Genomic DNA, 19,762 nt, shown 5'->3' with positions numbered 1-19,762 from the left:
GAAGCTTTTAAGGTTAATTAGGTCCCATTTGTTTATTTTTGCTTTTATTTCCAATATTCTGGGAGGTGGGTCATAGAGGATCCTGCTGTGATGTATGTCAGAGAGTGTTTTGCCTATGTTCTCCTCTAGGAGTTTTATAGTTTCTGGTCTTACGTTTAGATCTTTAATTCTATTCTTTAGGACCAGTTTTTCAGCCAACAATGGGGCTATTTACCAAAGACTGTTGTCATTTAGTCCCAAAGTCAAATCTGACTCTTTGAGGCCCCATGGACTGTAGCCCACCAGGTTCCTCTGTCCATGGAATTTTCCAGGCAAGAATACTGAAGTGGGTTGACATTTCCTTCTCCAGGGGATCTTTCCAACTCAGGGATTGAACCCACGTCTCCTATCTTGGCAGATGGGTTCCTTACCACTGAGCCACCAGGGAGGCCCACCAAAAACTTTAGTCAAATTTGAAGTTGCCTACAGTGTAACTCATTGGGTAAAAAGGATTTAAATAAGACACAGGCACACCAGAGTTTTGACTTATGTCATTATCCCAGGCCTAAGCCTCCTTGACCACATGCATGCGTGTGCCCAGTGTATCTGTTTATTGGGAAAGAAGGCAGGTCATGTTGCTTTGCTTTAAGCTGTTTTCTCTTGGCCACACTGTCCTGTCTTGGTATCCAAATGGTAGCAGTTAGACCTGTTCATCCTAGGCTCCCCACTTCTGAATTGAGTCTAGAATTTCATCCTGCTGAAACCTGGGTTAGTTTGGCGTTCTTCAGAGGACTTCAAGTGACTTTTGTTCCCATTTTCCTTTATTTTCTCCTTGTCTCATTTTCCAAGCCAGACCATTTCAGTAGGAGAAGTGGAATGAAATTATCTGAAATTCAGCCTACTAGGGATCAGTGTGACTCAACAAGCAAGCTTCACAGAGAAAACTGAAGGGACTTGTTAATAATTTATGCCTTAAAGTATATTGTAGACAACCCTTGCAGGAGAGAGTTCTGGATAACTGTAGTGGCTCCTCCGTAATCCCTGCTATGGGCCCCAGCTCCGCCTCCCCCAGCTCACTCCCCACCAGCCACACCAACTACTTGTTCTTCCTTGCACATTCCTACCCCGGGGCCTTACTTGAACTTCCTTGTAACTCCTTCCTGGAATGCCCTTCTCCTAGATCATCATCTAAAATTACCTTCAAACCTAGTGGCTTTAAAACAGTATAAACATTTTTTTCTTTTTTTTTAAATTTGTATTGGTGTATAATTGATTTACAATGTTGTATTCGTTTCAGGTGTACAGCAAAGTGAATCTGTTATACAAATACATATATCCACTCTTTTTTCTATTCTTTTCCCTTATAAGCCATTACAGAGTTAAAAAAAAAAAGTAAGCATTTATTGTCTAATTAATGTTTGTGGTCAGGAGTCAGCTGTGTCACTTAGCTGGTGCCTTTGGCTCAGGGGCTCTTGGAGGGTTGCAGTCAAGCTGTGAACACAAACTGAGATCTGGGTTGGAGGGTGGGGGGTGGGGGGATCCATTTCCCAGCTTACTCAAGTGGTGAGTGGCAGACTTCTCCATCATCCTATGGGGTCCCTCCACAGGGCTCTCTTACACCCTGACAACTTGCTTTTCCCAGGACACATAAGCTGAAAAGGGTTCTCAAGCCAGAAGTCACAGTCTTTTTTGCAGTCTGATCTCAGAAATGGCATTTTCACATCCTCCATATTCTCTTCTTTAGAAGGAAATCAGGAAAATCACACTCAGGGAAAGAGGCCTACACAGAGCATGAACAGGAAGGACCATCTTAGAGACCTCAGATACCCTTACAGCTTGCTCCCTCTGATCTCTGCTCAAATACCATCTTATCAAAGACACTTTTACAAACTGTGTAACATCACACACACTCCATCCCTTACCATGCTTTTCTTTACACGTTGTCACAGCCTGATACATGATTTTCTTATTTCTCTCTTTCCCACTCCCAGTAGTATGTAGGCTTCATGAGAGCAGGAACTCAGTTATGTTCACTACAATAGCCGCAGGTCCTAAAACAGTGTTTCGCACATAGAAGGCACTGGATAAATATTTGTTGAACAAGTGAATCTATATTATTAAGAATGCTTTCATCTACAAATAATACAAAACCCAGTTAACAGTAGATAAACCATAAAAGTGGTCCATTTAACAAGGATTACAAGGTGAGGAAATGCCACAGTTGAATCAAGGAATCAGTAACATCAATAAGAATTTAGATTCTTTCCTTCCACAGCACTTGGTCTACTTTGCACTCATTCTTGGTTTGTCCATTGAGTACAAAGTTACTGCAGTTTCACTCTCAATTTTGTTGGGCATAAAACTTAACTTTCATAAGTTTTTGTTGATGATATCATTTCAAGATACATTGCTAATCAGAACCTCTCCACTGCTTAGTGCGAAATAGTTGTCCTTCCTTTAGAATCACCCTATCACAATTCTCAGGCATGTATTAGTCTCAATAGCAGGACCTCCCAAACTTGACGTATGAAAAAAAGCATTTTTAAAGATTGTTCCCTCACCTAATTCTAGTAAATTTTAGGACATAGTTACCCTTTCCCTTGGACCCACACATGCCCTATGACACCTTCTCCCAAGCTCTGGGATCAGCCGCATCATGTCTTTTCTCATGAAGAGAAATGAATAAAGTGTTGAGAAAGAGACCAAGAGTAATAATGTAGCAAAGTCCCTCCACAAGGAAAACATGCAGAGTGGAAAATAAATGCTCTCCCTCCATATCAGAAGTCATTATGTATTATAGTTTTTTTCAGTGAATTTGGAAGAAAAATATTGTGTATATGTTTCACATCCTTCCTTCAAAGGACTGGAGATTGTTCATACTTTTTTTGTTGTTGTTGCAGGTCCTTTAATGGAGTGGCCAATGTATCAACAGACCTGGTTTCCTCTGATGACTTACAGACCCCAGCTCTGAAGCCAGTCACACATTCCCCGTGGCCAGGCCCAGAGTAGCTGATTTTCCTCAAGATGGTAGACTTTTTGGCTGAGAATAACCTGTGTGGCCAGGCAATCCTAAGGATTGTTTCCTGTGGCAATGCCATCATTGCTGAACTTTTGAGGCTCTCTGAGTTTATTCCTCCTGTATTTAGATTAAAAGACCGAGCTGATCAACAGAAATATGGAGATATCATATTTGATTTCAGCTATTTTAAGGTAATCTTCCTCAAAGCTTTTCTTACCAATCTTTTCTACAAAAGCGTGCTTTCTCTGGAAACCAGGAGACTGGGATGTTAAGTAATTATGGAGAAAGAGTTAAAAAGAAAAGCTTTGCAACAAAATTTAATATCAGCTAATTTGAAAAGTAATATAAATGTACCGTGCAGAAGCCCTAATGTAACACAACATAATCAAATTTTTAAAAGATGACTTTGGTATGCTATTTCGCATTGAAGTCTGCCACACTTAAAAGCATGCAAATTGTGGGTTCAGTTCAAGACCATCTCCTTCAAGGGGATTTTATATCTAGGCTTCTGTTATCTACTTTCTATTCCTCTGCTTTCAATTTTTTATATCCCTTTAGAGGCATAAATAAGAACACATTTTTCAAAGATACTTTAGAAATTGTTACCAGCAATTGTATTGTTTTTTTGACTCTTTCTTTGATGTGTTTTTCTTTTTAGGGTCCAGAATTATGTGAAAGCAAACTGGAATCTAAGCCAGAGCTACAGGATTTAGATGAAGAATTTCGGGAAAACAACATAGAAATTGTGACCAGATTTTATTTAGCATTTCAAAGTGTGCATAAATATATTGTAGACTTAAACAGGTATTGACTAATTTAGTAATAGCTAATTTTGATAGTAAATAGTGGAGAGGGAGAAGGGACATACAAGAACATGTATATCTTTCTGAGTTACTAAGAAATTTACTAACTTATACCCTAGGTAATTTTCTTTTCCTTCCTGTGGCACTAGTCATCTTAAGTGTGGTAGAGTTTCATTATCACGTCCTGCTCTTGTGTAATATTATAATCATCTTGCTTTATACCAAGTCTTTGGCTTTCAGTCTTGATCCTAATTTAGTTTATTGACTATGAGAAGTGGGGAAGAAAAAAAAAACTTAATTTTTGTAGCATTGGTAGCCATAACCTTCCTTCGTATCTGTGACCATACAATATTGTCTTCCTTCTAGCCCTTCAGTGTTCATTATTCATTAGCTTTTAAGCTAACTACTCCATGTTCTTATGCCATTATTTCCAAGATTTCTGTAATTCATAAATCAGGACTAAGGAGTGTTCCTTTTACTTGGAGTGGCCATAAATAACCTGTGGCCCTGATCATGAGTTCCTACTCACAAACCTATGCTTAAAGCACATGAATGGAAACAAATGATTTGAAGGCCAGAATACCTGGTATATTGCCTAATCTTTTAAACATCTTTACTGTCCTTCTTCAATGATATTAACCTTTCATTTTCAATGGATAACTTGCTCTGGGGTTTCTTTTCTAGGTATCTAGATGATCTCAATGAAGGTGTTTATATTCAGCAAACCTTAGAAACAGTGCTTCTCAATGAAGATGGCAAACAACTTCTAGTAAGTAGTAGTGACCGTTTAAAATAAAAAATTCAGGAATGTCAAACTTACTTTTTCCCTGTAAGTCACCAATACATACAGTGTATCCTTTAAAGAGAAGCTAAATAAACTGATAACTGTCATCTAACTGGTAGGTCTTTGTCTGAACTTAGAACATAGTAGACTTTGAACAGAAGTACAAGTAAATGCAGATTATGTGGACTATGTATACTTCCTCGGTGTAACAGTTCTATCTTCTTTATCTTTTGCATCCTAGACATCTAGCCTGGTACCTAGTACATGGTGATCACTTAGGAAATATTTGTAAAATAAATGAATGATCTAGAGGTACTCATAATCTTGGAATTCTATTTTGGTATCCCAAGCAAAATATGAAAAATAGACCAGCTGAAAGATAGTCATTGTAAATTAAACTTTGCATAAATGTTTTAAAGCCCATTCTGTACAGAAGATGAGACCCTTTGAGGGGAGGATCCTGCATTCTCCTTGCAATATAAAGCTTTTAGGAGAAATGAGAGCAAAGGGCTCCTTTTACCCATCATCAGCTGTGCTGCATAAGCTTGTGTACTCCTGTGAACATGGCTCCTCTCTTTTTCTTTTATAGTGTGAAGCGCTGTACTTATACGGAGTTATGCTTCTGGTTATCGACCAAAAGATTGAAGGAGAAACTAGAGAGAGAATGCTGGTCTCTTACTATCGATACAGGTATCCCTGAGCTAAGACCACGCCCTCCAAAAGCACTGCTCTTGATAAAGTGTGGTGTAGATTTCTTATCCTCCTTTTATTATGAACAACAGCAATATCATCTAGAATGCAGAAGATAAGACTCTTATCACTGCTGAACATAATACATGATGTGGAAATATAACACTCTGTGTTTTATATCATCATAATAGACTATACATCATATAATCTATGTATTATGTGTGGAATAATTTATCTATTATAGATTTTAGAGATCTATGGATTATCATGTCTGTGATGGTACCTCAGTTTTTTAAAAGAGGAATCTGAATTTCTGTTACCTTAAAGATAAAATTTGGGAAGTCTAATGAATTTTTTTTTTTTTTTAAGTTTTCAAACATTAGTCCTTGGCAGATGTAAGGATACAAATGAGCCTTCTGTTGTCATTTTCAGATTGATACATTTTGAAAAGCTATCATTCAGGGCCAGGTTGAAAGTGATTTCTCACTCATAAATACTGTACTGGGTTGGCCAAAAAGTTCATTTGGGTTTTTCAGTGAGATGTGACTTCAAGAAGTAAGGGCTTAAAAACAGGACCTACCTTAACTAATTGTGATTTCAGTCCCTAACACACATTTTTCAGTTTGTTGAAATAATGAGTCAAAATCTGGACACCAGGTCAATGTCAGAAATAGTTAAGATTCAGGAAAGAAATAGCCAAGAAGCAGGAATCATTTAGGAACTTGGGCTACAGAAGCGTGGGCTAGAATGAACATTTTCAAACTTACAAATTAGGACAGAATAAACAGGGCAGAGAGTCAGAGCCTCAACAGAGAGGGATTGTCTGGGAGGTGTTGTATTTGCAGCCACACTTCGAACTCTGCCTTCTCAGCAGTAAATCAGGCTACTCAGCTCGCCTGTTCCGTCTCAGCTCTATCAGGGTGTGAGGCTGCGTAATTCAGTCACATCAGTGTGACCATGAGCTTCTTTACTATCCATATTTTTTTAAATGAGCTTCAAATGGTCTTGCCTCTGTTTCTGAAAGTACCTGAAAAAACAAAAACAGTAACATGAAGAAGAAGAAAGAGGTTTGCTCATCAAGCCCAGCTTTGACAATCCAGCTTTGTCCCTTTGGGCACAACAGCTAGTTGATTAGAATGTGAGGATCCATTATTGAAGAGACACCAGACAATTTCAAGTCAGAGCTGCAGTAAAGGAGATTCTCACATCAGATAGGAGGTCATCTTCAAGTCTAAGATTGAGTCTCTTTGGAGATTTGCTACTTCAAACCACCAGAAAAATCACAGATGTTTTGATTAAATCTCTGTAGAAGGTACACCTTGCCAAGAAAAACCAGTTGGTATATCCCACTTGAAATTGACTTTATTTTTTTTAATTATTTTTAAATATATGAAATGTTGGTGTAGGTTCACATTCTTTATCCACAATTCTGAAATCCAAAGAGCTCCAACAGAAATATATGCATATACACACACGCACACAGAGTAACCACTTTGGCAGCAAGACCTAACCTAATCCAAAATTTGGAGTCAGAACCTGATCGGCACCTATATGAGGCTATGGACTGTCTTTATTTATCTCATTTGTGTGAATGTTCATAGATTTTACTGTAGAAACATCAATGTGTCTTGATCATGGGATGCCATCTGCCACCCTGCTGCAGTATTATTTATGATGTATGTATCATGTTACTTCCTTATATTTGAGAAATGCCGTCTTCCAAAACAAATCCTGCCCCTTGGGAAAGCGGTCGTGGACCTTTACATAAAACTGTACATACGTACAAGAACCCATCTTAAAAGTTTGCTATATTACAGGCTTTTTGAAAATATAGTTTTGAATCTTAAGGATATAAATTGATCCACTCATACCTAAAACTATATAAAGTCAATTTATACTGAAATTCTGCTTTGCTGGACTTCTTATTTGTAATATATGCGGTTTGTTTGGCCCTTTATTTCCCATTGTGAACATGGCTCAGTGCTGCCCGATCTTCTGCTGATTCGAATATGGATGATATTTGTAAGCTGCTTCGAAGTACAGGTTATTCCAGCCAACCAGGGGCCAAAAGACCACCCAACTATCCTGAGAGTTACTTCCAGAGGGTGCCTATCAACGAGACCTTCATCAGCATGGTCATTGGTCGGCTGAGATCTGATGATATTTACAACCAGGTGGGGATTTAATCTATTATTAAACCTATCTTTATAGCTTAAAAGTATAGTTTAAAAATCTTATAGATTTTACCTTCCTCCTCAATTATTTCTTTCCTTCTTGCTCAGAAGAGTAAAAACAGCAAGAAACCTTTTAAAACCTCTGGGCTATGCTTTGGAATTGTACAGAAAAGAGGGATATTATTTTGGGATTAAGAGATTAATATCTCTTGAAATAGAGATTTCAAGAAGGAAATGAGATCTGAACTGTATTTGGAGAGAAGATGCATTGTTTTAGGCATCAGTTCAGAAATGATTGCTGAGTATGCACTTTGTGGCTGTCGTGCGTTCAGTAATGGGGATCCACTGCTGATGAAGGCAGGCCCTGGTCCCTACTCATCATGAGCTTGTAGCTGAGGAGAGAAGGCAGACAAAGGAATTAGAGTAAAGCAAGATGGGTATTATCTTAAGGGAAGCACAGAGTGCCACGAAGCATGTTAACAGGCAGCAAGATTGCAGCAGATGACTAAGGGGTGTTTGGGCCACCCTGGTAAAGGAAGGGGCATGAGCAGGGTTGAAAAGTCTCACTTTCCTCTCCAGTGTGTGTGTTGTTCATGGATCTAAGAGAATACCACAAAAAGTTACCATTTGACTTCTTTTTCCTGAAGAAAACACAATTTCATATATTTGTTTCCTTTTTTACTAGAGAGCGTGAAGAGTTGGACCTGTAATGACTGGATACCGTCTATTACAGAGCCCACCTGTTCTATACAGTTCTTAGGTAGACTGCTAGTTTTTTGTATGAATATGTTAAGTGTACATAAAGAGTTTTTAGTTAGTTTGTTTTTTTTAAAGACAGCTCAAATCAGGAGCTACCTGCAGATGCCAGGTCTCCATAATATTTGATGCCATCTTCCCATGGATGGAGGAGCCTGTTAGGCTGCAATCCATGGGGTCGCTAAGAGTCGGACATGACTGAGCGACTTCACTTTCACTTTTCACTTCCATGCATTGGAGAAGGAAATGGCAACCCACTCCAGTGTTCTTGCCTGGAGAATCCCAGGGACGGGGGAGCCTGGTGGGCTGCCGTCTGTGGGGTCGCACAGAGTCAGACACGACTGAAGTGACTTAGTATAGCATAGCATTGAGAATTCAGTATGAGCCAGAATCATAGGAGGTTTTTTCCATATACGATTTTCTCTGTGGTTCATAATAATCTTGCAAAAGAGCATTATCCTTATGTTGCTGTGGAGGAAAATAAGGCTTAGAGAGCTTAAATACTTTTCACAAGGTCACATAAGTAGGTAGCAGAACCATAACTTGAATTCAGGCCTGTATGACTTCAAAGCCCATGCTGTTTCTTCAACTGTCTGTCATTAACCCTTCTGTTAACCCTTCTGCCTCCTGGGTGGTCCGTTTTGTCGATGTTTCAAGGCAGCGTATTTCGATTTTCTCCCTGCCCTGTGACCTTTATTAACACAGGGATTGAGCTGTAGTTGTGCTGTGAAGCCACCCCTCTCCCTGCCCTGCACCTCCCCTGTGCCTGGCTGATTGGACCAGGGCAGGTCACTTGACCCAAGATAGATCAGATTCTCTGTCTCCAGGTAATATGGAATTGGGCCTGAAAAACGATTTTGGGACGTGGATTTACCCACAGCATGCAAAACTTGGAGTTTGGGGCCACGTTAGTCTGCCATCTTATGGACAACAGTCTGAAGAAACTGAGCATCACATTCCGGGGAGAAATAATGAAGGCTTTCTGGTTCACAGCTCCAGGCCCTTCCTGAAACCTGACCACATTCCTGCCTCCAGATTCCATGGGACATTGCTGTATCTATCCTTAATAACTGCCTCCCTTTCTTCTGGTGCTCAAGGTGATGTGTACTATGTGGAGCCAAAGATTCCTAATGCTTGAGGCAATGGAGCCCTGGGACTCAGCAGCATTTCTCAGGCAGGGAGAACACCCAGCAAAGCAGTCTGAGAAGAGAGTGGTGTCTGGGAAACCAAAGGAGGAGAGAATTTCAGTCCTCAGGAAATTTAAGTGAGAGTGCTAGAAAGAGGTCATTGAAATGGATGACTGTGAGGCTATGTGTGACCTGAGGAAATTCCACTGAGGTGATAGGTGTTGTTCAGTCACTAAGTCATGTTCGACTCTTTGTGACCCCATGGACTGGCTCAGCAGATTCCTCTGTCCTCTGCTGTCTCCCGGCATTCGCTCACATTCATGTCCATTGAGTCAGTGATGGCATCTAACCATCTCATCCTCTGCTGCCCCCTTCTCCTTTCGTCTTCAGTCTTTCCCAGCATCAGGGTCTTTAACCCCATTGAGGTGATGGTGGAGGTCAAATGCCAATGAGCTGAAGAATAAACAGGATGTAAAAGATAGCACCAGTGAGTGTGGAATCAGTCAGCTCTATAAGAGTTTCTCTGTGATGGAAGAGACACAAAATTGGATAGTAAGAGATATAGGATTTTTTTTTTTTTTTTTAAGGGAAAAGAGTTAGAATTGCAGCAAAGTCAGGGACAGTCAAGAGACCGTCATGAGGCTAGAGATGGGAAGAAGGTCCTAGTGACTGGCGCCATAATCTGAGAATTGCTTCCAGTGCCCAGGATCCTCAAAGAGATGGACTTTTGAGAGGTTCATGTATCTTAGAACTGGTCATTTACTTGGCACATGTAAATTCAGCTGTCACTAATATCTGTCTCTCCTGGGTCTGGTCTCTGCCTTGCAGGTCTCAGCGTACCCATTGCCAGAACATCGCAGCACAGCTCTGGCGAATCAGGCTGCCATGCTGTATGTTATTCTCTACTTTGAACCTTCCATTCTTCATACCCATCAAGCAAAAATGAGAGAGATAGTGGACAAATACTTTCCAGACAATTGGGCAAGTATTGCTGTTAGTCTTTTTTTCTCTATAATAAACTTGTTGGAAAACTGATTTTTTTCCATCCTTTTGCCTATAAACCTAATGTTGAAATAATGAGACATAAACTCCCTTAAGTAAAATTACTTTAAGTAAGCTGAGAATATTACAAATCATAGCATGAAGGAATGAATCAGTAAAATTTCCTGAAGCACCTATTTGTGTTTTTTTTTCTTAAATGAATACTCTCAAGGTAGAACAACCATGTGTTAAAATGGATCTTGCTTTAGCTACTGAGAGTGCAACTAAGTTACATAAGCGTTTGTCTTACAAATCTAAACGAGCAGAATTTATCTAATGTCATTTTGTGAATAAGGATTGCGCTTTTATAAGTTTTATCTGTAAGCTAATGTGGGCCCTTAAGGTTTACGTTACTGTAGGGATGAGCTTATAACTTTGTAAACATATTTGGCTTAAAAATGTTAATTCTTAAAAGTTTAAAACTGACAGTGCACTTAATATGTGTGAAACATTTTCTTTGCACATAGAGGTTTGAGCAAAGCATGGTGAGTTGGATCGCATTTTCAGGGCCCAGATTTTATTTCACTCCTTACCAACTACTGAGCCACAGGCTGTCTGTAATGAGGGACCTGACTGAGGAGCTTTACTGTCGAGAAGAACAGCCTACAATTAGAAGATGATGCTTCCTGTCCACAAATGAATCATACCCATGAGCTGGGAGATGAGTAGCCAAGAGGAAAACTTGAGAGAGTCTGGTTTCATTTGCCTAAGTTTTAACAAAGAAGTTCTGACTGTAATACTATACTGAGAAATACTTTTAGCATTAAAGAAGTTCAAAGTCCAATTACATGATATTTACAAGATACATTCCTGATAAGACACCCTGGCACACTGAAAATAAAGCAGTTTTTAAAAATATGCCCATAAAAAGCCAAAAAGATTAATACTATACTGTAAAGAATTTTAAAGAAAAATATTAATAGGGATAAAGAAGGGTTGTATATAATTTTTAAAAGAAATGTGAAACATAATGCCACTCTTCTCACAAAAATTTCTGAGACAAGTTTAGTTTGATTTGTCATATAAAGGTGAGATGAAAATAATTGGGAAAACCACTACTCTGGTCAGAGTCTCTGCTTTTCTCTCCCTTTTCATTTTTCTTCATCTAGGAATCTTACAAACCAGCAGTTTGAAAAGAAAACCTTGTTTTCATTATTTTTCCATGAATAGCGGCATGTAATAGTCACTCTTGTTTCCAAGCACTCATAAGTAAAATCACTTCCCTGTATATTTGAAAAGTCTTGGTTTTTCACTGGAATGGCATTTAAACTTGAAAGAGTGGGTGATGTCTCCTATAACTTTGTATTTTCCCAGCCCCTTGCCTTGGAGTGAGTAGGTGTTTAACAAATACTGAATAAAGGTCTCCTCTTTCAGGTAATTAGTATTTACATGGGGATCACGGTTAATCTAGCAGATGCTTGGGAACCTTACAAAGCTGCAAAAACTGCTTTAAACAACACCCTGGACCTTTCAAATGTCAGAGAACAGGTAGGTTCTGATTAATCAGGAGGGTTCTCAACTACATGCTTGATGTAATGGGGTGGGAAATGAGCTAAGTAGATTTCCCAAGCGATTTGGAAGATGCCTGCATAGACATTTTAGTGCAATGATTAATGAAAGCGGAATTTTGAACATTGAAGTAACAGATAATTATAGATTTTTAACTTTATGAGCTGTATAAATGGGAGTTGGGTTCTAAGGAAGATTCAACACCCTGAGGTGAGCTACTGTGACATTTGGCCCCAGGTGACTACATTTACTCTTAAAGACTGTCCTCGTGGACAGAGCGCCCTTCCCGAGAAGCTAGAATTTTAATGTTTTCATCAGTAGGATTGAGTGTTGAACATGGTAACTGGATGTAGACAGTCAACCCTTTCACTGTAATTTACACTCATCATTTCTGGTATGTGAAGTAAGCACCAAGACCAAAATAAAGACAGTTATCTCCTTAAATTTGAAATGGCTACATTCTGTCTCTCTGATGAGAACCAAAGCAGAAGGAAATACCTAAGTAAACAGAAGAATCAAAATCTTTTTCTTGGGGCACATACTTGATACTTCTCAGCAGTGATGGTCTTCCGCAGCCTGGCTGTCCAAGTTTCTGAGTTTCCAAGTGTGGGTAGAATGACACTGACTCAAGGAACTTCAGCATATTTTATCCAAACAAATCAAATTCCATAAATAATGCACAAAATAATTTCAATTTTGGCATATTTCCCAGAAATATATTAGAGAAAGTGGCACTTCCATGCTTTCCGGCCTTAGAGCATTAATTTTTCATGACTAAAAATCCTTTCCCAAATCACATCTTCTCACCCGTGACATTGCGAGTTCTTAAGAGGCTTCTGATGACGCATCTTGTGCTTATTTTAAAGTAACCTGACTAGGTTGATGGTGTTTGCCATTCAACTCTTGCTTTAGGAAAGCAGAGTGACCAGATTTCCACATAAGGCCAGTCAATTTTGATGCGCTGAGGTGTATTTTATTAAGCTCTTGTGTGTGCAGATTCATCTTTTGAGTGTTTCTGCTCTGCTCTAGCTCCTTTGTCAATAATAATAGGTAGAACAAGTAATTTAGCTAATGCCTTTGTGTCTCTTTACATCCAAGTTAAGAGAAGCAACGCCAAGAAAAAAATGCTCCAGTTTTCCAATTTACATTTGAAGAAGCCAATACTCAGAGGTTAAATCCAAAGTCACACCAGTATTTCTAGATGTTTGCCTCTCAATTCTAAGTCCAGGGCTTTTTTCAAAAATGTCCAGTAGGGACTTTCCTGGTGGTCCTGGTGGCTCCCAATATCGGAGGTCTGGTCTTGGAACTAGATCCTGCTTGCCCCACACCAGAGCGTGCCATAAATAAGACCCAGTGCAGCCAAATAAAAACAAATTTTAAAAAAATAAGGAAGAAAGAAACCCCAGATATTCAATAAACCACTTGCCTTTGTTGTTGTTGTTCAGTCGCTCAGTCGCGTCCAACTCTTTGTGACCCCATGGACTGCAGCACACCAGGCTTCCCTGTCCTTCACTATCACCAGAGCTTGCTCAGACTCACGTCCATTGAGTCAGTGATAACATCCAATCATCTCGTCCTTTGTCATGTCCTTCTCTTGCCTTCAATCTTTCCCAGCATCAGGGTCTTTTCTGATGAGTCAGCTCTTCGCATCAGGTGGCCAAGGTATTGGAGCTTCATTTTCATCATCAGTCCTTCCAATGAATATTCAGGATTGATTTCCTGTAGGATTGATTGGTTTGAGCTCCTTGCTGTCCACGGGACTCTAAAGGGTCTTCTCCAATACCACAGTTCAGAAGTATCAATTCTTTGGCGCTCAGCCTTCTTTATGGTCCAACTCTCACATCCATATATGACTACTGGAAAAACCATAGCTTTAACTAGACAGACCTTTGTTGGCAAAGTGATGTCTCTGCTTTTTAATACACTGTCTAGGTTGGTCATAGCTTTTCTTCCAAGGAGCAAGTGCCTTTTAATTTCATGGCCGCAGTCACCATCTGCAGTGATTTTGGAGCCTGTATGTTATTTGTCTCATATAGAAATATTATTATTTATCCAGGGATTCATTTGAATATGATTCACTTTCAAGGTGATTCTTTCTTTGAAATGTTATTCAAGTTTTCTTTTCCTTTTCACAGGCAAGCAGATACGCTACTGTCAGTGAAAGGGTGCACGCGCAAGTGCAGCAATTCCTGAAAGAAGGTTACTTGAGGGAGGAGCTGGTTCTGGACAACATCCCCAGGCTTCTGAACTGCCTGAGAGATGGCAATGTCGCCATCCGATGGCTGATGCTTCATACGGCGGACTCTGGTAACACACAAAAGGCGTGACCATGTGTGTCGCTTGGTATATAGGCGTGCAAAACCCTGATCTGCCACGTGATGCCAAGTGGTTTAGCCCTTGAATGAGAATCAAGTTGCTTTTGTAAAATGGTCATTTTTGTGTCAATTTGGTCAAAGCAGTGTCCCACCTGAACAGCCCCTGTGCCAAGTCCTGTTAGGTGCTTAGGAGTATGGGGACACCTACCTCCCAAGCTTGAGGAGCTCGTCACTGGTCAGACTGATGTCTACCTGTGAAAAAGTTTAGCTGTGGATACAGGTAGAATAAAGCCTTCCCACCTCATCCTTCCAAAGATGTCCATGGCCAAGTCCCTGGACCCTGCCGGCATGTTATATTACAGGGCAAAGTAGATTCAAGTTGCAGATGGAATTGATGTTTCTATAATCAGCTGACCTTCAAGTAAAGAGATTATCCCAGTGGGCCCAGCATAATTACAAGTATCCTTAAATTGGGAAGAGGGAAGCAGAAGAGTCAGAACTAGACAGGTGGCATCATGAAAGAGACTCAGAAGGCTGGCTTTCAAGATGGAAAGGGCCACAAGCCAAGGAGTACAGGCAGCTTCTAGATTCTGAAAAAGACCAGGAAACAGTTTTCCCCCCTGGAGCCTCCAGAAAACACACAGTCCCCCTGATACCTTGATTTTAGCCCAGTGAAGGCCAGTCAGATTTCTCACCTCTGGACTATAAGAGAATAAATTTGTATCATGTTAAGCCACTAAATTTGTGGTAATTTGTTACAGCAGCAATAAGAAGCAGATACAAGGGCCAGGCAAGCATCTAAGAGCCAGATGTGTAAAACAGACAGTTGGTGGCATTTGAGTCCAGAGTCCAGAACAGGAGAGAAACATTGCTTGGGGTAAAAGAGTGGAGGAAGGCTCTTCACGGAAGGCAGGAGCTGACCAGCCCTTGGTACGATTTCACAGTAAAAAGCAGAAAACATTGTAGACTGGAGAAATGACCAAAGGACAGAAGGAAGGGAAGAAAAATGTGGGCCCACTTTGCTAAGGAACTGGCTAGATCAGGGTGCTTAATTAAGACAGATGAGATTTTAACTTTTTCTGGGTCATGGTTAGTCCTGTTTGATACCCTTCTGTCTGTCAAGGGAGTTTCACGGATCATGTAAAACACTTCCATAGAGTCCATAAGCCCACGACTTTGAAACCGCTGGTTTACTGGTCCTACTTGGGTTGGACCAACACCTGAGCTTATTCAGGGCCGACACAGTTCCTTACACTTAGTATTAATAAATGCTTGATCAATATTAATTACTAATGAGTTCCCTCATCCAGAGTTGCACACTCCTTCACCAAAGAGTGATGTCATTCAGCAGTCCTAGAAAGCCAAGGCTCTCGTTTTTATTTTTCACACAACAGATTTTTGTAGAGCATCTACCCGAGTCCTAGTTTCAATACCTCCCGGTTTTTTTCAGGTGAGATTGTCTCTCAAAAAAAAAAAAACTATCCACACCAGATAATCCTGCATCCTCCCTGGGTAACACGGTAGATCCGTCTCCCAACCCCTCTGGGCAAGATGCCCTTGACACTGCCTCTAGCTGCCACCTGTCCCTGCTTCCTGTGAGTGGTCAGCAGTGAGAATAGCAGGTGGACTTCCTCATCCTTCGGCTCTTTGAAAACATGGGGAGTTTCTCCTCAGCCTTGCCTCTTCACACTAGAAATGACCAGCTTCTTAAATCCTTCACACGAATGCTGCTTTCCAGTTTTATTTTTGTTTTTTATCATTTTGCTTCTTGGCCTAGACCTCTCTCCATTTACTGTTTAATCACAGCATGAATATCAGGGCCAAAGTTTTTAATCATCTCATGGACTAATCTTTAAGTAGTCAAGTTTATGTTTTACTTAAAATCCAGTCCTAATTTGAGAATTTTACTACATTGACTCAGCTTATAATCTTCTTTACCATAAGTCTTACATTCAGAAACATGTAAACAACTCAAGCCCTCACTTTATCCCATCATAAAGCCAACTGTGGGTTTCTAGTGACTCAGCCTCCTCTTTGTCTTCTGGACGACTGTGCCTAATAGCCGTGCCTGTGTTCTGGAAGCCAGTGGTCTCCTGGATTTGTGCCCCTGCCAGGGACCAGCTCAGCTTGCCAGAGTTCTATGCTTTTATCTTCAGCCACATCTGTTTTCCATTTCTGAGCTGGCAATTATCTGATCTGGTTGCACAAGGTCAGAATTTACCAGAAACAAATGATTTGCCTATCTGGTTGTGAGTCATATGTGGGAAAAGTAACTGCTTATTTAGCTTTTATGCTGTTTTGGTCATGGTGTGCAGAAAAGAAGGCGTATTTCTCATATTCCCTCCTGTTAACCCACTGGAGCTAATTGTTAATGCGCAGTGATATTATCAGATTTTGTGTTGAATTAGAATTAATATAAAAACAAATGGAACTCCTTACAGGTTGGGTTGATTTTTTTTTTTTTTTTTTCCTGTTCTGTTTTTGTTTTTTAAGTTAGGCAAACCTGAAGCTGAAAAATGGTTTCTGTGTGATCAATGTCATCAGTTCCAATATATTTCTTCCTAGGGACTTCTGGAGAATGCTTGGTAAATCAGAACTCTGCAGTTTCCCATGAAAACTGAGCCCTTCTCCAGGTTGTCATGAGTCTCTTCCTGATGGAGTAACTTGGAAATCAATATATAAAATAACCTTGCTCAAGCTTCACCATAACTGAAGCAGCAAAAACACCTGTGATACATGCTTGTAAAGCGTGGTCATTCTGTACATGCCAGACATCCTGAGATGCCGGTAGGAGGGCTCAGAAAGCCTGAACAAGCACGGTGATACTAGAGCGACCGTGAGGGACCTGGCACCTTCATGGCTATGAACTTTCTGACAATGTTTATTGTCTTAAAGACTTTATTTTGACTTTATTTGCAGTCTGAGTAGCTTTTACATGTAAATATTTTGCCCTATCCTATTTTTTCTTTTTCTTTTCTTGCATAAATAATTGACCCCATAAATCAGTTTCAGCAAATACCATTATTTTTTATTCTATATATTTTTTAACATGTTTTTTATTTGAAATGATTTATCTTGGCAACTGATACACTGACCAGGAAATCAAAACATCTGGTGACTTATGCGTGGGTCAATCACTGCCTAATTTTGTGACCTTAGCCTAGTAGCCATACACTCTCCAGGTCTAGGTGGTGGATAATCCAGAAAGCTCTGAGCATCAGTCATGCCTTTACAAAGAGCATGAGGATGGTGTCAGGCCTGGTTCTTCTGGTTTGGAGGTGCCACAGCTTTGTGTGGTGACCCTGCTCCCCTTGTGTGTCGGTGGTCCCCAAGGACATCCCAGGTTCCATGCTTTGCTAGGCTCAATGTATGTACTTATGGCTATGATTTGCAACAGCAGAAAGATAGCACAATCGGCACAGGGCAGAGGTGCCTGGGTGAAGTCTAGAGGAAACGAGGCACAGCTTTTAAGAGTTCTCTCCAAGTGGGGTCACACAGGGTCCATTTAGTTCCCCTCGCAGTGAGTTGTGACAGCATGTGTAAAATGTCAACCAGGGGAGCCCATTAGAAACTGTGTGTCCATGGTTTTCGTTGGGGGCAGGGGGCGCTCATTAAGACAGCCTCTACCTGGCAGGTACCAACATTCCAGACTCCCAGAAGGAAAGCAGGTGCACATCATAAAGCACATTGTTTGTACAAAGAGTTAAAGCATGGTGGACCATTCTTATCAGTTCTCAAAATGGTGGGAACCCTTCCAAAATCCAAATTCCCAAATGCCAGCCAACCTTGCAAACAGGCCTTTTTGAAAATGGCGGTCTCAGGCCTGCTGTGTTAAATCTTTTCTGCACACCTGTCCATAGCTGAATGGCAGAGATCAGTGCCCAACACAAAGAAACTTCAAACAGACAGGACTCAAGGAGGCCACCTACTTAGGAAATAGTGCCAAAAGGCTCGACCCATCATTAGTGCCAAAGGCACTGATCCATGGACAGTCGATAATTAGCCAACCACAGGATACTTACAAAATTTGGAAACACTATTCTCACTTAGGTGTTGCAAGAGGGCATCAGAGGGCAGACACACTGAAACCATACTCACAGAAAACTAGTCAATCTAATCACACTAGGACCTCAGCCTTGTCTAACTCAATGAAACTAAGTCATGCCTGTGGGGCAACCCAAGACGGGCCGGTCATGGTGGAGAGATCTGACAGAATGTGGTTCACTGGAGAAGGGAATGGAAAACCACTTCAGTATTCTTGCCTTGAGAACCCCATGAACAGTATGAAAAGGCAAAATGATAGGATACTGAAAGAGGAACTCCCCAGGTCAGTAGGTGCCCAATATGCTACTGGAGATCAGTGGAGAAATAACTCCGGAAAGAATGAAGGGATGGAGCCAAAGCAAAAACAATACCCATTTGTGGACTCATTGGAAAAGACTCTGATGCTGGGAGGGATTGAGGGCAGGAGGAGAAGGGGACGACGGAGGATGAGCTGGCTGGATGGCATCACTGACTCGATGGACTTGAGTCTGAGTGAACTCCGGGAGTTGGTGATGGACAGGGAGGCCTGGTGTGCTGCGATTCATGGGGTCGCAAAGAGTCGGACACGACTGAGCGACTGAACTGAACTGATTCTCGCTTTGCTTTTTTTCATTCAGCAGTATATCACGATGACATTCTATGTCAGATTCAATGTTATATTTAGCAGTTCAATTGTACTTCCTCTAGCATAGATGTAATATAATTTATTTTACCATCCATCATTGATACGCATTTTGCTTATTTTTAAATGCTTAAAAGAAGGGAAATGAAAGTATTTCAGAATCCATCTTACTTATTATAGATATTTGCTACACATTTAGTAAATTGGAAACTCTTTTCTCCCCATGTCTAGCCTGTGACCCAAACAACAAACGCCTTCGTCAAATCAAGGACCAGATTCTAACAGACTTGAGGTACAATCCCAAGATTCTCTTTCAATTGCTGTTGGATACTGCACAATTTGAGTTTATACTCAAAGAGGTAAAAATACTAAATAAGTAACCACCAAAATCTTTTCTTAATGCTTAAATTTTTTTTTTTTTAGAAATTAGGATTTTGTAACTGTGTCTTTGATTCAAGCTAAAGATTCTAGCTGTCTGAGATAATTCTTATATTCAAAGATGGGATTAAACATTTAATAGGCATTTAGTCTCTACTGTTATTTAGGGATACAGTGATGGTGAAAAAATGCCCCAGCTCTGGAGGTTATGGTCTAATGAGGAATGTGGATAGTAAACAGAGAATTACACAAATGAAAATGTAAATAAAAGCTGAGGTCTGTGCTCTAAAGGAGAGGAACATAGTTCTCCACCTAAAAGAAAGGAGCCTGTCCTAGCTTTCATGACTTCCCTGAGAAGGGCAGCAGGAGCTTTTGAAAGATGCTGAGAAAGGGACCTGCCAGAGTTAGCTAAGACAAAGATGGGGAGCATTGCACAGGGAAGACAGACTCTGTCTCAGTCCTCTCAGGTAGGGAAGGCCTGGCCAGTTCAGGCCTGAAAGATCAGCTGGCTGGAGGGGAGA

General features: G+C 40.5%; 1 protein-coding gene across 3 annotated transcripts in view; it reads left to right on the top strand.

Annotated features, from left to right (window-relative positions):
* Positions 1 to 19,762, top strand: part of WASHC5 (WASH complex subunit 5) — a 55,025-nt gene that overhangs the window by 2,903 nt on the left and 32,360 nt on the right. For all 3 annotated transcript variants that reach the window (XM_025265480.3, XM_006077311.4, XM_044928821.2), the window contains exons 2-10: positions 2,880 to 3,189; positions 3,657 to 3,802; positions 4,486 to 4,570; positions 5,175 to 5,275; positions 7,257 to 7,449; positions 10,161 to 10,313; positions 11,748 to 11,861; positions 14,018 to 14,189; positions 19,095 to 19,222. In XM_025265480.3, the coding sequence (XP_025121265.1) occupies positions 3,004 to 3,189; positions 3,657 to 3,802; positions 4,486 to 4,570; positions 5,175 to 5,275; positions 7,257 to 7,449; positions 10,161 to 10,313; positions 11,748 to 11,861; positions 14,018 to 14,189; positions 19,095 to 19,222 (1,278 nt within the window). In that variant the 5' untranslated portion in view covers positions 2,880 to 3,003. The remainder of the gene's footprint in view (positions 1 to 2,879; positions 3,190 to 3,656; positions 3,803 to 4,485; positions 4,571 to 5,174; positions 5,276 to 7,256; positions 7,450 to 10,160; positions 10,314 to 11,747; positions 11,862 to 14,017; positions 14,190 to 19,094; positions 19,223 to 19,762) is intronic.

The sequence above is a fragment of the Bubalus bubalis genome, chromosome 15, assembly GCF_019923935.1.
Source record: "Bubalus bubalis isolate 160015118507 breed Murrah chromosome 15, NDDB_SH_1, whole genome shotgun sequence".
Classification (NCBI taxonomy): Eukaryota; Metazoa; Chordata; class Mammalia; order Artiodactyla; family Bovidae; genus Bubalus; species Bubalus bubalis.
This window is presented reverse-complemented; position numbering and strand designations above follow the sequence as displayed.